The sequence below is a fragment of the Rutilus rutilus genome, assembly GCF_951802725.1.
Source record: "Rutilus rutilus genome assembly, chromosome: 14".
NCBI lineage: Eukaryota > Metazoa > Chordata > Actinopteri > Cypriniformes > Leuciscidae > Rutilus > Rutilus rutilus.
In genome coordinates this window covers 35075313-35092823 of record NC_140219.1, presented here as the reverse complement: position 1 = coordinate 35092823, position 17511 = coordinate 35075313, and the positions used below count along the sequence as shown (strand labels likewise).

General features: G+C 36.7%; 1 protein-coding gene and 1 pseudogene across 2 annotated transcripts; both read right to left on the bottom strand.

Moving 5' to 3' along the window:
- Positions 1-5314: 5314 nt before the first annotated feature.
- LOC311303340 (putative inhibitor of apoptosis) lies at positions 5315-7828 on the bottom strand (annotated as a pseudogene). The gene is made up of 2 exons: positions 7767-7828; positions 5315-6801 (listed from the first exon to the last, which is right to left on the bottom strand). The product of its transcript is annotated as a putative inhibitor of apoptosis (transcript).
- An 8374-nt stretch (positions 7829-16202) lies between these two features.
- LOC311304221 (serine protease inhibitor Kazal-type 1-like) lies at positions 16203-17258 on the bottom strand. The gene is made up of 4 exons (XM_084431125.1): positions 17125-17258; positions 16679-16704; positions 16495-16601; positions 16203-16384 (listed from the first exon to the last, which is right to left on the bottom strand). Exons 1-4 carry the CDS (start codon positions 17162-17164, stop codon positions 16318-16320), a joined length of 240 nt encoding a protein of 79 aa, XP_084287251.1. The 5' UTR covers positions 17165-17258; the 3' UTR covers positions 16203-16317.
- Positions 17259-17511: the final 253 nt, after the last annotated feature.

Here is a 17511-nt window from a genome sequence, read left to right as displayed (position 1 = left end):
CATGAAACAACGCAATGTATGAAACGGGTTCGCGAAAATAAAAAATAATCTTACATGTTTAGAAATCAGGGCCCTCTGGCCTCTCTTTACACCAGCGTTTGACCTGCGGAGCTTTCAAAAGCACCAGCCAAAGGGTGTGTGTGTGTGGGTGTGTGTGTGTGTCAGAGAGTCACACAAATTCAGCGATCAGGATATCAGGTGCTGAGTTTATTTATGAGAAGTATAATCTTAAAAGTTTAAATGATATCGTTTAAAAACAAAAGACTGTTTAAATAAAATCTTTAAAGTTTGAATACATACGCATCTTCTATTTACCTTTTAGAAGATTACTGTAATGATTTTGTGTAACGGTAATTAAACAATGTCTGTTCAAAAACTGTACTTAGTCGTCTTAAATCTCATTTATATGAAAAGATTCAATCATAAGTTTTTGCCCGTGTGGAGTTTCAATTTTGATGGCTTTCCATAGCCATGATGATTTTTGTACCGTAACCGCATATTCGATCATGTACACCTAAACACGACCATCACAGAAAACGATAAAATAAATAAATAATTTAATATCATTTCTAAGCTATATTGCACGCGCGCACACACACGGTTCTAAAAAATGAACTAATCTCTATGTGCATCGTGTCACAGCGTATGTAATGTTAGTCTGCTAACGCCTTTCCAGAGCCAAAGTTTTGTTCGTACTAAATTTATTTCAAAGCATAATCGTAAAAGTTTAAATATGATCTTTTAAAATTAAAAGACTGTTTAAATTAAATCTTTAAAGTTTGAACACATTCATATCTTTTATTTATCTTTTAGAAGATTACTGTAATTTTGTTTAACGGTGACCCTAAAGTATAATTGTTATTAAACAATGTCTGTTCAAAAACTTTAGATGGTTGAAAAACTGTACTTAGTCGTCTTAAATCTCATTTATTTGAAAAGATTCAATCAGCATTTTTTGTCCATGCTGGGGTTTAAATTTTTATGGTGGGGGCTCATAGTCATAATGATTTTTGTACCGTAACTGCATATTCGATCATGTACACCTAAACATGACCATCACAGAAAACTACATTTGTACATTTTTCAAAAATGAAATAAATAAATAAAGGAAAAACAGTATGCTTAGGCGTCTTAGATCTTAGATCTTTTGTCCATACAACATGTTGTCAAAGTTTGTCACAATGCTTTGATGTTGTTTTTAAGAAATCCGAGGACTCTACATTGCTCTTATTTACACTAAGTTTGTATCATTTGGAAAATCACCACACAATTTCAGAGACGCGATGTGCCTCTGTGGTCCATGACGCGGCATAACTCAAGTTGGCGAATATTTGATTTTACTCGTCTTAATTCAAATCATGATCTTTCTGGTAGCTATGATCTATCACACGTATAAGATCATTTTTACTTGTAACTCCCAAACTATCCTTAATCAGTGTGGAAACACACAGGGTGAAACCCTTTACTGAGAATATACTATCGGTTATCTACTCAAAATATATGTAGAAGTTTAAATCCGGTGTTTAAAATCTGTCTGGTGGCCGTATGAATAGACTTTGGGGAGAGCTGATGATACTATAGCAGGAATCATGCCCTTTGACCTCCTTGATTTTGGAGACTTTTTGGTTAAAGACCCTACAAGTTAGTTCTCCCAAAAGAATTTCTCCCATCTAGCGGTGAAATTGTATTTTGCATTTTAACGAATAGTGCTCTCTAGCGCTTTTCAAATGCGTGTTGCAACTGCGGTAGCCGTTATGTGCCAAGAAGCTATGACAACATGTCTTCCAATAGCACATCATCGAGTTTAACTATACATGATGTTCTACTGTTATGCTGCCTATAAAATGATTTACACAACCAAGCAATGAAAAAAGCTTGTCATTTAGACCGTCATTTTGACTTACCTGTCGAGAAGAAAGCAGGCAACTTCCCTTTCAAAGTCTTTCTCCTTCATTAGCTCTTTCCACCTGGGAAAAGCTATTCCGATATTTATTTACATCCCGATAAATACAATTTTTGCTTTTTGGCCACGAGGATTCCCTCTCCTGTGGCTCTGCATAAGTATGATCCTGCATTATACTGTCCCGTGCACTGCAGCCTTTCAAATTTTCCGGGGTAGTGACAAGCGCCTCTCACTGATCTCCTTGTCCACTTTAGCTGGTCTCAGGCAGCCGGCTCTGAACGAACACGCGTTGATGAAACGTGTTGAGGTAGGCTAGTGCTTTTTGTCCCTCTCTGCCATTATAGTTTTTCAAGATGGCGGAACGACATGGAAGCTTCCATGGACTTACCCGCCCCATGTAAATAAAGATAAGAAATGTTTCGCTTACAAGGATAAGTCAGATCATTGGCAGAGGTCATTTTACACCAATGAGGACATATTTATGAATAAAGACAATGATTTTAGCTAATAAAATACCATTTTTTCAACCGAGCGAATCTGCACATGAGAGGCCTTCAGAAGTCATAACTTCAGGGGTAGGTCAGTTGGCCAAAACACTGCATGTGTAAAAATCAAATACTGTATTACACTTTTCAAAGTTACAATAAAAAGACCTGTTGTGTTCTGACACAAGGCCATTAACTCGTTCTTTTTGCTTTATAAATGTATTTTGCTTATTTCTACAAATATCAACCTGATAAATATGGACTGAATACACGATTAAACAAGATAATTTTTAAGAAAAAAAAAGAAAAAACAGTGTTTTAAAATTCAACTAAACCATGATAACAGTCCTACATAAATGCATGTTGATTACTGAGTTTCAGGCATAGTGCAATGTTCGAGAAATCTAATATCGGTGTAATCTTTGCGAGGTCTCACTCACAATGCACAACTTTGTGTTGGCTGATCCAGACATAGCTTTACTAAAAGAAAATATTATGGAAGTCATTTTTAAACTGTTATGGCTTCATGTTGATTTAAAGTTTTTTTGTTTGTTTGTTATTAACTAATACCTTTATCTTTTTAACTAACACTTTAACATCCAGCACAAAAGTAAAGAGATATATGAGCTAAGGATGTTCTCTGACCCCAAATATACAGATAGGTTAGATATTCTCCTACTTAATATGTGTGTAAATATTTGTGCTTAAATCTTTGGGTGTATTTTTACACACCATAGTGATGCAAAGTTCCACATCCTATGGACTAACTTTCAAACATAATCTTATTCTTTATCTTTAAGATTCAAAAGACCAAATCACTAAGAATTTGTGATACACAAAAGTTTCCAAATGATGGTTTTATTACTCCACTAGATTTAGTCATCTTGTTCAGATAGCAGACGACACTGGTTCACATTTTGTATGTTGGACTGTATGTGTTTTAGGTGAAGACGTTTCTTTGAGAGCCGTCAACATTCAGTGTTTATAGAAATAAATGACGATGAAGAATTTAAGTGATAGTCTTTCTGTTTGAGAACTACGTACATTGATACTTTGTTTAGGGCAACTTTCCCTCTATCTACGAATCACACAAAGTATGAGTAACAAAGTTACACTTAAACTATTGCACCGAGAGATGCATATTCATCAAAACTTGAAGCTGTTAAACAAAGTTCCACACTTTGGTGAAACCTGCAGATAAAATTGCACCAAAAGTAAATTCTAATTCTAATTCTTCATCATCATGAGCCATTTAAAACAAATACAGAAAAGCCACTATAGTGATCAGTTTTAGTTTTTGAATGTCTATAATTGACATCTTGTTTCTTTTTGTTTTTGTACAGTTTGCAAAAGTATATAGTCTCAGAGCGTGGTCAAACATGTTCATATAGGAATGTATGAAAAACATGAACAAATATTGCATAAAGATAATTAAATGACGGTCCTTCTAGTATGAGAGTGTTTAAGACTAAACAAATCATATTTATTTTAGAACATCTTTCTGCTATGTCTACGAAACATCGACGTGAAAGATGAGTATTGCTGTTTTTTCTGTTACCTATAAAACTATTACACTTCAAACTCGTCTATTACACTTACTTTGTTATTATTACACAGTTATTTTGTTTGTGTGACAAAACAACAGTTAAGCTAATGAATCACAGTTGATATGTGGTATTTTTACATGAAAGGAGGGTTGATTCATTTTTTATTCTGTCCACACCAATACATTGAGTTTTAGGCATCTGTCTTTTAGGCTCGATCCAGAAAACAGACGTTGTGTTTTATGTCTTAATAGTTGTTCTTCTTTTTATGATCTTCTTTTTATTCAGCATAATGCCAAATGTTTTAACATATCGTCAATTGCAATGGTTAGATAAATCATCTAACTATTAAATCTAACAATCAACAGTTATGTGAAACAAGCACAGTCGCATTAGAGTCGGATTCTTGTTTATATTGAACCGCATGTTTAACAGCGCTAGTGTTCTCGGCCTCATCAAATTTCACACAAGTCACATAGTTTTCACCGGAGCATACCGACTCTGAAACAAGACTTTGTTTAAAAGATTTTGTTTGCATTTCTTCTGAAACACCCTGTTTTGAAATTGTTTACCACGGTTTCATTTCTAACATCACTAGCGTAACACTTATCGTATTGCCGGGTGTGATTGTAATGTTTTGTATGGCGCTTTCTTTACACTTTCCCCCGGATATGTGTTTCCTACAGTTAGCTATAATGTTAGTGAACTCTATGTCTTCTCTTTGTTCATATACGACAGTATTCGCATGAATTGGCTTGATTTGATAAAATGATGGTTTAAACCATCATCTTCACGTGAGACATTTACATTATATTATTATACCGTCCTAGTTTTTAAATAGCGCTAAAATGTATATTTTAACCTTTATGCGGATATAGAATTCCGCACAAGGTTCTCTGTTCTCTGGTTCTATGTTTTTAAAAATACCGCGAAACAAAGACAAGGACCCTCAAAATCTATGCATACAACAAAACACATGTAGGTGTACGATGATTTATCAGAAAATTACTTTTGTTTGAAGAAAAACAAATCAGCTGGTGCTTGATAACTATTGAAGTTATTAAACACGGTAATGATGTGTTTAATGCGATATTGATTTTAATTTTAACTCAATGCGCTAAAGGTCTATGAACTTTAACATCATAGTTGGTCAAATTAACTTAAAGCATGCGCAAAATGAAATGCATCCTAACTACTTTCTAAATGTTTGTTACAGAACTTATGGTGAACAATTCACCCGTGCATATGTTCAATCAGATTTTGTAACTGGATTGAGTGAAAATAATAAACTTCTCTCTGGCGGCATGACTTGTTGTATCATTGATTTTAATCATCAAGTTAAATGTAAATGTAAATTTGCAAATCCAAATGATAGGAAAACTTTATGATAGGAAAGTACGGACAGCGCCTTTGACCAAGCCTCTACATATGGGGCACTTGCTCAGAGAAGGCGTGCATTCCTTGCACACAACTAGGTGACCACAGGGGATGAAGACAATGTTCACTTCCTTATCCATGCAAACTTTGCATGTGCGCTCCTCTTGAAGTCTTCTTAACTGTTCCTCCATAGACAAGTCTGAAAGATCTTGACTCGGTGATGCAGCTTCATTTGTCTGGGTCATCAGTTCTCTCAGCAGGCAGACATCATTCTTCTTGATCCAGTTGCGGAAGACCTCTGCTGCTGCATTTCCTTTCGACAGGACTAACTCAATGAGCTGCCCTGTCTGATGCTTGACTGTAGTGCAGTTACGAATAATGCTATACTCTTTCTGTGAGATGATGTTCTCCTCTAGAAGATGGTCCATTAAGCTCTGCACACTTTTTAGGTGCTGTGACATGGCAAGATGATGTTTCTTAAGAAAAGTAAGAAACTTACTTTCTCGCTCCTCCTCTCTCTTCTCATCTTCTGCACTTAGTAAATCAGACATCAACTCTTGAACGGTTTCGTAATTTTCTCCACTTGCGAGGATTTTGCTTTGAACGGTTTGCTTCACCACAGGATTGTTCTCTTGTTCTCTCACAAATTCTCTTGAGTCGCTGTCTCCATGAGTAAATAGCTGTTCAAATAGTCTTGGAAATCTTGCTTGAATCTGATGAACAAACTCTTGGCCCTTTTCTTGCAACAGGTATTCACATCTTGGAAACCACTTAGCATGTTCTACCCATGGATCATCACCAGACACCCAACATCTGAGTCCACCATCACAACAAAAGCACTTCACGTCATCATTACGACCAACATAGTAAAAACCAGCCTTAGCCAATTGGTCTGGTCGAACAGTTATTCTTGAGGGCCAGTTGACAAATGTGAGCAACCTTTCTTCACACTGTTGCATTGCCGAGTTAGATCCATTGGAAAGGCCGCCACCAGATAAAGGTACATTATCTGCACGGTCACCTCGAACGAAGCGGCAGTTGGGGTAATGCCTCTGGTGCTCTGATACTGCCCGATCTCCCGGTTCCCAGTTGCTAAGCTGGCCTCCACAACTGAAGCAAGCCACTCTGTCGCCCTGGCCAAGGTAGTAGAAACCACTTTTGGCAAGCTCAGCTGGAGTTACTGTAGCAAGAGTCCAATTCTGAAAGGTGTCAAGGCGTTCCTGTTTCCGACGCATGCCAGGATTGTGACAAGTCGGAGGTCGCTGGTGAGACATATCCTCAACTCCACGGGAGGAAATGGGACTGGAGAGGGCCAGGTTGCTGAATGCCGTGTTTAAGTAACCCACCTGTTCCTCCATTTGGCCTGAAATGGATGCCGTGGTGGTCGATGTTGCGGGTGTCGCAGGGGCGGAAAGCTGTAGGATGGCTACGTTGCGAAGCGGGGGAAAAGGCAGAGTGAGAGGACGAAAGGAGGTTTGCGGTGGCCGGTAAACTAAAAATGTGACCACAGGGCGTGTCAGCTCAAGCCATTCTCTCTCTGCTGGACATCCCATGACTAGTGTCTAGTCGTCCATGACAGAACACATAATCTTATTAAACTTATTAAATACCCTCTATGATGCAGGAACCGATGCTAAGAACAAAATCACATTTTGTTCAACACCACAATTTCAAAAATTGAAAAATCACCACACAATTTCAGGTATTCACATCTTGGAAATGGTTGCCAGCTCGGGAATACAGTAATTAAAATGCAGAAAACAAATATTGAAATATTTAATTATTCTAAATATTATTCTAATTATTATTATTATTATTTATACTATTATAATACTATTTTTATGAGCTCAGACATTTTTTTCATTCAGAAATTTTTATTTCAACATTTATACTTTCGAGTATACATTGAAGTAGTGAAGAAAATGATAGATCGGCATTACGTACATAAAGTAAAACAATAACGACATTTACAGATGGTCTAACCAGAATAGAAAATCTCTGCAGGCTATCATGTTTTGCTCTAGGGTATAGTTGACCAGACTTTCAACTAATTCACCAACGTCAGTTTTTGCATTTTTTGACACCAGTGACACACAGAGATCCATTACGAATGTACAAATAGCGAGTATTTCGTCAAATCCAAATTCGTCACAACATTCACGCAACACATCCAGAACCTTTCTGAGGATTACGCCGTTCGGCTCTTTGCCGTTAAAAAACATGGGTGTTACATCAGGCCATGACTTTATCAAGCCTCTTACTACATCCATTTCATTTTTGAGATTTGTCACACGTTTGGTATGCTGCGCACAATCGTTGTTCATACCACACGCAGCATCTATGATCCTGTGCATCAAGCCAACCATTTGGCCTCTAAAATGATCTTTAAACATAGAGTCTAGCGTAGCTCTTAAAGGACACTCTTTGCCCGTGGCGCACTCACACGCCGGATGATACTTGTGCCCCGCATCGCCAGGACTCAACGGGGAGTCGCTCTCCATCAGGTTTTGCGTCGCCATTTTTCAGCTTTTCGAAGAGTCCCTTATTCGATGATGAAAGATGCTTTTCGAAGAGTCCCTTATTCGATGATGAAAGATGCTTTTCGTTCCTGGAATGTTCCTGGAATCTCCTGAGTGAGTCCTTGCGGTACAGTCGTCCAGGGTTTGTGTTTTTGGGTCAGGAGCGTAGTTTGCGTCAGGTTCAGGCAAATGTTGAAGCAGGCTTTGACAGTCCTTCAACTTTTGATCAATGAGATGATGCAGTAGCACAGCAGTCCGCGGCTAGTAGAGCTAGAGTAGAGCTTAGAGCGTGGGATGTCCTGAAATATTTATCAGGACAACTGACAGAGCTCACCCCGCCCCGCTGGAGGGGCTGAATAGGGGTGTCGTCATCGCTTAAAGCACACCTCTTCACTGAGGCCTATGGGCTTTAGCTCCCCTGACTTCACACCTCTCTCTTCTTTATCCCCCTTCTCTTGTTGTTTGTTAAGCGTCCTTGGGTTCTGTGAAAGACGCTATATAAATTAAAGTTATTATTATTATTAAACAGCTGTATAGGATTAAAGGCATATGCATATGACAGAAGTGCAGCAATGGAGTGCGTGAACACGAGCAGTGTGAGAGGATTCCTGAGATCTTGCGGAGATCTGACTGAGAAGATTCGCTGTTTAATACAGAAGAAACTCATCAAGAAGTACTTGAGCAGGTATAAAAACCTATTTTATGTGTGGATTAAAGAATAGACATTTAATGAAGACACATATATCATTGTAGAATGTATTTCTGAGCACCAGACGCTCTCTCTCACTAGTCTATGGACACACAACCCCTGCGTGCCAAACTATCTAAAAATGGTGCCTTCGAAGGGCACTGAAGTTTTTAATTATTATCAACCTATTTTTTGATAAAAAATAACTATAAAAGAGTTCCAAATGACACTTATTTTGAGCCCCACACTTTTAAGCCTTTTTTTAAGCCAACTTTGTCTAGCCTTAATTTACTGAAGGCTATGGATGTTAGGTAAATATGTTTATTAAATTAATTCACAATATGTACACATTCATTATTAATCTTATGCCTAATATGATGAAAAAGGCTGTTATTTGTTTCATCTCCTCTCACATTAAATCATATGTATTATATAGGCCTATTTTAAGTTCAAAATGGTGAAATTAGAAAAAAGTTGATTAGTTTGCCTTGATTATTTTTGTCATTGTTTAACATTTCTCAAAACATTTCTGTCAAATATGAAATGTTTAGTTTAGCTACTTGCACCTTATTTCGCACTTTATGACCGTTATCAGCTGGAACTCTCAGCGGCTCCTGTGTATGAATGTGTCTGCAGGTGTATCTGACCCTAACAACTAATGACCAACTTTATTTTTGCTATTGTACATACATTTTATTCTTCTAACTGTTTGTCTTTGGTTAACACAGCTGAAGAAGAACAACAGGAAGGTTGGAAGACACAGTAGAGGAACTACAGAATAAATATGGAGAGAAAACAGCATTAATAAGGATCAAGTCCATAGTGAAAAAAATCCGAAAAAAGATTATCAAACGTAGGAAAAGATTTATAATTTACTTTGTTGGCAGTCAATATGTTTCTCATTCTTCAATAAGGTTTACTATAATGTTTACATGGTTTTGGTTGTGTATTTAATTGTTAATTTTTTTAACAGATGGTGACGTTCAAACGCTGAGCGTTCAAACACATTCTGGAAACATGACAAATCAGCAGCCTAATAATACTACTAATAATAATTCTACATCATTCGGACAGCCATTAATTCAGAACCCTAATCAGGTTAACTTAACAATTGACCAGAAGAATGGTGGGACAATAGTTGCAACAATCATGGTAGGACAAACAATATATGGTGATGTTAACATCTGATCATTTAAGAAACAGTTGCTTAGTTAAGAAATTATTTGTGTATGTTATATTTATGTATGAGTACATTTTTTGTTTTTCATGTTTTTCATACATTCCTATATGAACATGTTTGACCACGTTCTGAGACTATATACTTTTTGCAAACTGTACAAAAACAAAAAGAAACAAGATGTCAATTACAGACATTCAACAACTGATCACTATAGTGGCTTTTCTGTATTTGTTTTAAATGGCTCATGATGATGAAGAATTAGAATTAGAATTTACTTTTGGTGCAATTTTATCTGCAGGTTTCACCAAAGTGTGGAACTTTGTTTAACAGCTTCAAGTTTTGATGAATATGCATCTCTCGGTGCAATAGTTTAAGTGTAACTTTGTTACTCATACTTTGTGTGATTCGTAGATAGAGGGAAAGTTGCCCTAAACAAAGTATCAATGTACGTAGTTCTCAAACAGAAAGACTATCACTTAAATTCTTCATCGTCATTTATTTCTATAAACACTGAATGTTGACGGCTCTCAAAGAAACGTCTTCACCTAAAACACATACAGTCCAACATACAAAATGTGAACCAGTGTCGTCTGCTATCTGAACAAGATGACTAAATCTAGTGGAGTAATAAAACCATCATTTGGAAACTTTTGTGTATCACAAATTCTTAGTGATTTGGTCTTTTGAATCTTAAAGATAAAGAATAAGATTATGTTTGAAAGTTAGTCCATAGGATGTGGAAGTTTGCATCACTTTGGTGTGTAAAAATAGATTTAAGCACAAATATTTACGCACATAACTGGGTTGCAATATCTTACTGTATTGTGAACATTCCATTATCTGTTTATTTGGGGTCAGAGAACATCCTTAGCTCATACATCTCTTTACTTTTGTGCTGGATGTTAAAGTGTTAGTTAAAAAGATAAAGGTATTAGTTAATAACAAACAAACAAAAAACTTTAAATCAACATGAAGCCATAATATTAATAAATAAAATATGGTTTACAATTACAGTTTAAAAATGACTTCCATAATATTTTCTTTTAGTAAAGCTATGTCTGGATCAGCCAACACAAAGTTGTGCATTGTGAGTGAGACCTCGCAAAGATTACACCGATATTAGATTTCTCGAACATTGCACTATGCCTGAAACTCAGTAATCAACATGCATTTATGTAGGACTGTTATCATGGTTTAGTTGAATTTTAAAACACTGTTTTTTCTTTTTTTTTCTTAAAAATTATCTTGTTTAATCGTGTATTCAGTCCATATTTATCAGGTTGATATTTGTAGAAATAAGCAAAATACATTTATAAAGCAAAAAGAACGAGTTAATGGCCTTGTGTCAGAACACAACAGGTCTTTTTATTGTAACTTTGAAAAGTGTAATACAGTATTTGATTTTTACACATGCAGTGTTTTGGCCAACTGACCTACCCCTGAAGTTATGACTTCTGAAGGCCTCTCATGTGCAGATTCGCTCGGTTGAAAAAATGGTATTTTATTAGCTAAAATCATTGTCTTTATTCATAAATATGTCCTCATTGGTGTAAAATGACCTCTGCCAATGATCTGACTTATCCTTGTAAGCGAAACATTTCTTATCTTTATTTACATGGGGCGGGTAAGTCCATGGAAGCTTCCATGTCGTTCCGCCATCTTGAAAAACTATAATGGCAGAGAGGGACAAAAAGCACTAGCCTACCTCAACACGTTTCATCAACGCGTGTTCGTTCAGAGCCGGCTGCCTGAGACCAGCTAAAGTGGACAAGGAGATCAGTGAGAGGCGCTTGTCACTACCCCGGAAAATTTGAAAGGCTGCAGTGCACGGGATATAATATAAGTATAAGTATAATGCAGGATCATACTTATGCAGAGCCACAGGAGAGGGAATCCTCGTGGCCAAAAAGCAAAAATTTTATTTATCGGGATGTAAATAAATATCGGAATAGCTTTTCCCAGGTGGAAAGAGCTAATGAAGGAGAAAGACTTTGAAAGGGAAGTTGCCTTCTTTCTTCTCGACAGGTAAGTCAAAATGACGGTCTAAATGACAAGCTTTTTTCATTGCTTGGTTGTGTAAATCATTTTATAGGCAGCATAACAGTAGAACATCATGTATAGTTAAACTCGATGATGTGCTATTGGAAGACATGTTGTCATAGCTTCTTGGCACATAACGGCTACCGCAGTTGCAACACGCATTTGAAAAGCGCTAGAGAGCACTATTCGTTAAAATGCAAAATACAATTTCACCGCTAGATGGGAGAAATTCTTTTGGGAGAACTAACTTGTAGGGTCTTTAACCAAAAAGTCTCCAAAATCAAGGAGGTCAAAGGGCATGATTCCTGCTATAGTATCATCAGCTCTCCCCAAAGTCTATTCATACGGCCACCAGACAGATTTTAAACACCGGATTTAAACTTCTACATATATTTTGAGTAGATAACCGATAGTATATTCTCAGTAAAGGGTTTCACCCTGTGTGTTTCCACACTGATTAAGGATAGTTTGGGAGTTACAAGTAAAAATGATCTTATACGTGTGATAGATCATAGCTACCAGAAAGATCATGATTTGAATTAAGACGAGTAAAATCAAATATTCGCCAACTTGAGTTATGCCGCGTCATGGACCACAGAGGCACATCGCGTCTCTGAAATTGTGTGGTGATTTTCCAAATGATACAAACTTAGTGTAAATAAGAGCAATGTAGAGTCCTCGGATTTCTTAAAAACAACATCAAAGCATTGTGACAAACTTTGACAATATGTTGTATGGAAAAAAGGTCTAAGATCTAAGACGCCTAAGCATACTTTTTTGCTTTATTTATTTCATTTTTGAAAAATGTACAAATGTAGTTTTCTGTGATGGTCATGTTTAGGTGTACATGATCGAATATGCAGTTACGGTACAAAAATCATTATGACTATGAGCCCCCACCATAAAAATTGAAACCCCAGCATGGACAAAAAATGCTGATTGAATCTTTTCATATAAATGAGATTTAAGACGACTAAGTACAGTTTTTCAACCATCTAAAGATTTTGAACAGACATTGTTTAATAACAATTATACTTTAGGGTCACCGTTAAACAAAATCATTACAGTAATCTTCATGGCTATGGAAAGCCATCAAAATTGAAACTCCACACTCCAAATTATGATTGAATCTTTTCATATAAATGAGATTTAAGACGACTAAGTACAGTTTTTGAACAGACATTGTTTAATTACCGTTACACAAAATCATTACAGTAATCTTCTAAAAGATAAATAGAAGATATGAATGTATTCAAACTTTAAAGATTTTATTTAAACAGTCTTTTGTTTTTAAAAGATATCATTTAAACTTTTAAGATTATACTTCTCATAAATAAACTCAGCACCTGATATCCTGATCGCTGAATTTGTGTGACTCTCTGACACACACACACACCCACACACACACACCCTTTGGCTGGTGCTTTTGAAAGCTCCGCAGGTCAAACGCTGGTGTAAAGAGAGGCCAGAGGGCCCTGATTTCTAAACATGTAAGATTATTTTTTATTTTCGCGAACCCGTTTCATACATTGCGTTGTTTCATGAGCTGTATGTTTTTTCTTCAACTCTCTGAACATTTAACTGATTGTTTCATAACATGTAGGCCTATGTTTTTTCTTCAACTCTATAAACATTTAACTCATTGCAATTTTTTTTTGTGAATCCATTTTATTTAAACTGGATAGTTCTTCATTTATTTCAACTTTTTGTGTGAGGTTTTAGTAAGATCTTTATTTATATTCTTTTAAAGAACAGAATGTTTTATGTAAGATGATTTTTTATTCTTTTGTTTATCTAAAACTGAAAGAATTGGTTTCAGTAAGATGTTATTTTATATTATTGTATATTATATTATTTGTGTGAAATATACATTATTTTATAAAATCTCTGTTTCTCACAGTCACTGTGCTCTGGAATGTGGAGGAGCAGAAGGAGGGGGATGTCAGAATGCGGAGGGCGCGCGCACCACTCAGGCCGGGGCTGTGCTGGAGAGGCGCTTCAGTAAACACTCTGTGATCTTTTGTGACTCCATTTTATTTAAACTTTTTGAGTGAGGTTTTAGTAAGATCTTTATTTTATATTATTTATATTCTTTTAAAAGAACTGAATGGCTTTTCAACATTTGTGTGAGATAAACTTCCATAGTTTTTTCAACCTTAGTTAAATTAGCATGAGAACAGTAAGGTTTTTCAACTTTAGTTTAATTGGCACGATAATTATTTTAAAGGATAGAATGTTTTTTTGTATGAAATTGTTTAATCACAGTGTCTGAACAGTACGTTTCAGATGTCAGAGCTCAAATGCAAAGGGTGGCAGGGGGAATCCCGTGACACACACACACACACACACACAGAGAGAGAGACACGAGCGCTTCTTATGTTTTGAGACGGTGCTTTGAGAGACTTTTTTTTGTGACTCTCATTTTATTTAAACTTTTGGTGTGAGGTTTTATTAAGTTCTTTATAAACATTTCAATTATATTGTTTTAAAAGAACTGAATGGTTTTTCAACGTTTGTGTGAGATAAACTTCCACAGTTTATCCTTATCAGTTTTCACATTACAACCCGGATAAGCTAAGGGATATGTAGGGAGGAGAATCCTGTGATACCAACTTCAAAAACACACGCACACACAGACTAACTGTCAATATCAAAAGGCTTCAAAACCTTATGTCAATATCAAAAGGCATCAAACAATTAAAACTAGCTGTCATAGCCATGACATAATTATTATAACACTTTCTGTCCATATCAAAATACTTCAAAACCCGAAACTAACTGTCAATCAAAAGTCATACTAACTGTCAACCTGTCAATCAAAAGTCATACTAACTGTCAACCTGTCAATCAAAAATCAAAACTAGCTGTCAAAAACACTTCAAAGGCCCTTTGATCTCCTTTGATCTCATCTCATCTTCTTTGATCCTATGCCAAAAGGGGCGGGACATGTCACCGGAAGGGGCGGGGCACCTGTCAATCAATCTTTTTTTGACAGGTGCTGTATCATATCAACTACTTAGGCCAAATATACTTAGACTTTTCTGTCAGTATAAGTCAAGTATACTTAAGTGCAATTTGAAGTATATTTCTGAGAAGTACATAAAGTATATTTCTGAGAAGTATATAAAAAGTAGACTGAAAGTATACTTTCTTATTTTTAGTTTAAAAGAAGTATACTAATAGAACACTTGAATAAACTTCTTTTTCGTAAGGGGTGCTGGCCCGCGCTGCTGGACGCATTCTCCATGCTTATACATAGACCGGCAGAGCCGCTCTGTATTCCTATGAAGTGTTTATGATGTGCTGGCCCGCGTTGCTGGCCGCCTGTTCCCGCATGTTGTGAGTCCCCTGGGACTCATGCAGTGGATGCTCGGCGCGCACGGCGTTGACAAGGGGTTCCCGTAGCGTAAGCAACTTACGCAATACGAGAGAACCTCTCATAAGAGAACGTACTCGGTTACCTAACGTAACCTCGGTTCTCTCTAGAAGAGGGAACGAGTATTGCGTAACCTGCCGTGTCGCGCCACGCGCTTATTCGCTTCAGTCTATGAAAACCAGAATTTCAGCTTGTGAGCCCCTCTTTTATACACGCTAGCCTCACCCATTCTGGCGGGCTGAGGCGCGTGGAGGGCACAAAGTGCCCTCATTGGGCGTGACGTCACGCAGGGCTCACTGGTAGGCTGCTGCAGTTGCTGCAGGGCAGCCAATGAGCACGCTTACACAGCCTGCTATGGTCTGCTGGCTGCCACACTGCGTTGACAATAAATACAAAATTAAGGATAATTTTTTGGCTTCAGATCTCGAGAAAAGACAACTTTACCCCGTAGGCAACTTACGCAATAATCGTTCCCTCTTCTAGAAATTAAGGATAATTTTTGGCTTCAGTATCTCGAGAAAGGAGACTTTCCCGCAGCATAAGCTACTTACGCAATACGAGAGAACCTCTCGTAAGAGAACCGAGGTTACGTTAGGTAACGATTTCAGTGGTGTTTTCTGCACAGGGAGTGTTAATATTTCTTATTTCTCAGACTTTTGAGTAACTTTTTTCCGTTATGTTATCTGTACATCATAGACTCAAACAAAACAAGAACAAGTCCTTGGACACATTTATACACTCAATGCACATACATTTGAGCATCTGACAACTCTTGTTATATTTCTTAATATGCCCTATAAGGCAGAGGTTGATCTTGAGTATATGACTGGATGGCCTGGCCATTGTGGATGAATCTGCTTTATCTTGTGTATAAATATGACCCTTCTTTAATAAAATTGATTGTTATGGTATTACACGGTCTCGGTTTCCAACTGAAAGCGTCGAGGCTGCAGATAGTCTACCTGACAAATAATCTAACAGGAATAAAAAACATTTTTTATTCTGCTCTTGATATGGTTTGGGTACCTCCTTACAATATTCACCTGTTTTATTGTGTCTTTCCAAGATTTGAGAGAGAAAACAGAACAGCTTTAATATGCAACATTTATTTATGGATTAAACCATTACACATTCAGGTCATAATGAATGAGACATGAGTAGCTGACTAAAGGTCTGTCAAGCTGAATTATTGGTGCCATCCTGTGTTACTCCTCCAGATCTTCACTCTCACATGGGCCTTCATGATCGATCAAGATTTCAGTGCCTGATTCACTAAAAAAGAGAGAGATTAAATTGAAGATTAAAGTTTGAAAGTGACCGACTCTAAACTGTTTTTAAACCTACAGTACTTTATTTTAAAATACATGCATTTTTAAACTCACTTGATGGCAAAACACAGCATGCATTCATTGCCGTATGTTATTCCATCGGATCCACACACGGGTCTATACTCCTTTGTGCATGCGTCAGAATAGTCCTCGCACTTAGGCTGGTCACATAAAAAGAAAAAAACCTTGAGCTATTTGCACCTGGAGAAAAGCAATTCTACAGCCTTTATTTACTCACCTCTTTTGCTCCATCAGATATGGCCACTGTTTGTGTCAAGAGGGAAAAACAAGGATTAAAGTTTATCATGATATGGCAAGAGGAAATCAAATAACATAAATGCTAACTTCTTGTTTTACCCATACAATGAAAGTCAATATGGTCTAATGTTTTTTTGTTTTGTTTTTACAAAAACAGAACTTTAGTCTTTGTTTTTTAGTTTTTGTGAACTATACTTAAATTACACTTAAAAATGTCTGAATGTCACTTTTTCATTTGTCCTACTTTAGCAATGGTGAATTAAGACTCTAAAGAATGTGCAGACTTTATTGAAACAATCACCTTGATTCATTATTAACCAAATTAGACTGTTGCTGAGTGTCAGTGTGTATCGCAGGTCCTCATGTGGCAAATTACCAACATCCTAATATCAGTTGTTTTGTAAATGAAATTATTATATTACTCACCTAGGACGCAGAGAAGGACGATGATTCCTCGTGCAAACATTGTTGATAAATGTGATAAATGACAGTGATAAAATGATCCGGCTATTTATAGCAATACTGCATATGTCCATCCCACCGATTCATCACGCACTCACACACACACACACACACACACACACACACACACACACACACACACACACACACACACACACGTAGGTTTACTTAACACCTTTAGTTTGAACTGCTTAACTGGGGAACTACTTTCTTCAGAGTTTCTTCAAAGAAAATGTTCTGTGCAAATGTTACACTTATTATCAAATATTTGTTTGCACATTTATCTGTCTCGTCCAATCCAAGGCTGTTCATTTTTCATTATTTTTTTTAAAATATGATGCATAAATATCT

What these genes read in the sequence shown, in the direction of transcription:
- LOC311304221 (XM_084431125.1), bottom strand. Translation starts at nt 17,164, where the DNA reads ATGTTTGCACGAGGAATCATCGTCCTTCTCTGCGTCCTAG. An exon ending in TATCTGATGGAGCAAAAGAG is followed by an intron (nt 16,602 to 16,678) that starts GTGAGTAAATAA and finishes TTATGTGACCAG; the next exon opens with CCTAAGTGCGAGGACTATTC. An exon ending in ATGCTGTGTTTTGCCATCAA is followed by an intron (nt 16,385 to 16,494) that starts GTGAGTTTAAAA and finishes TCTCTTTTTTAG; the next exon opens with TGAATCAGGCACTGAAATCT.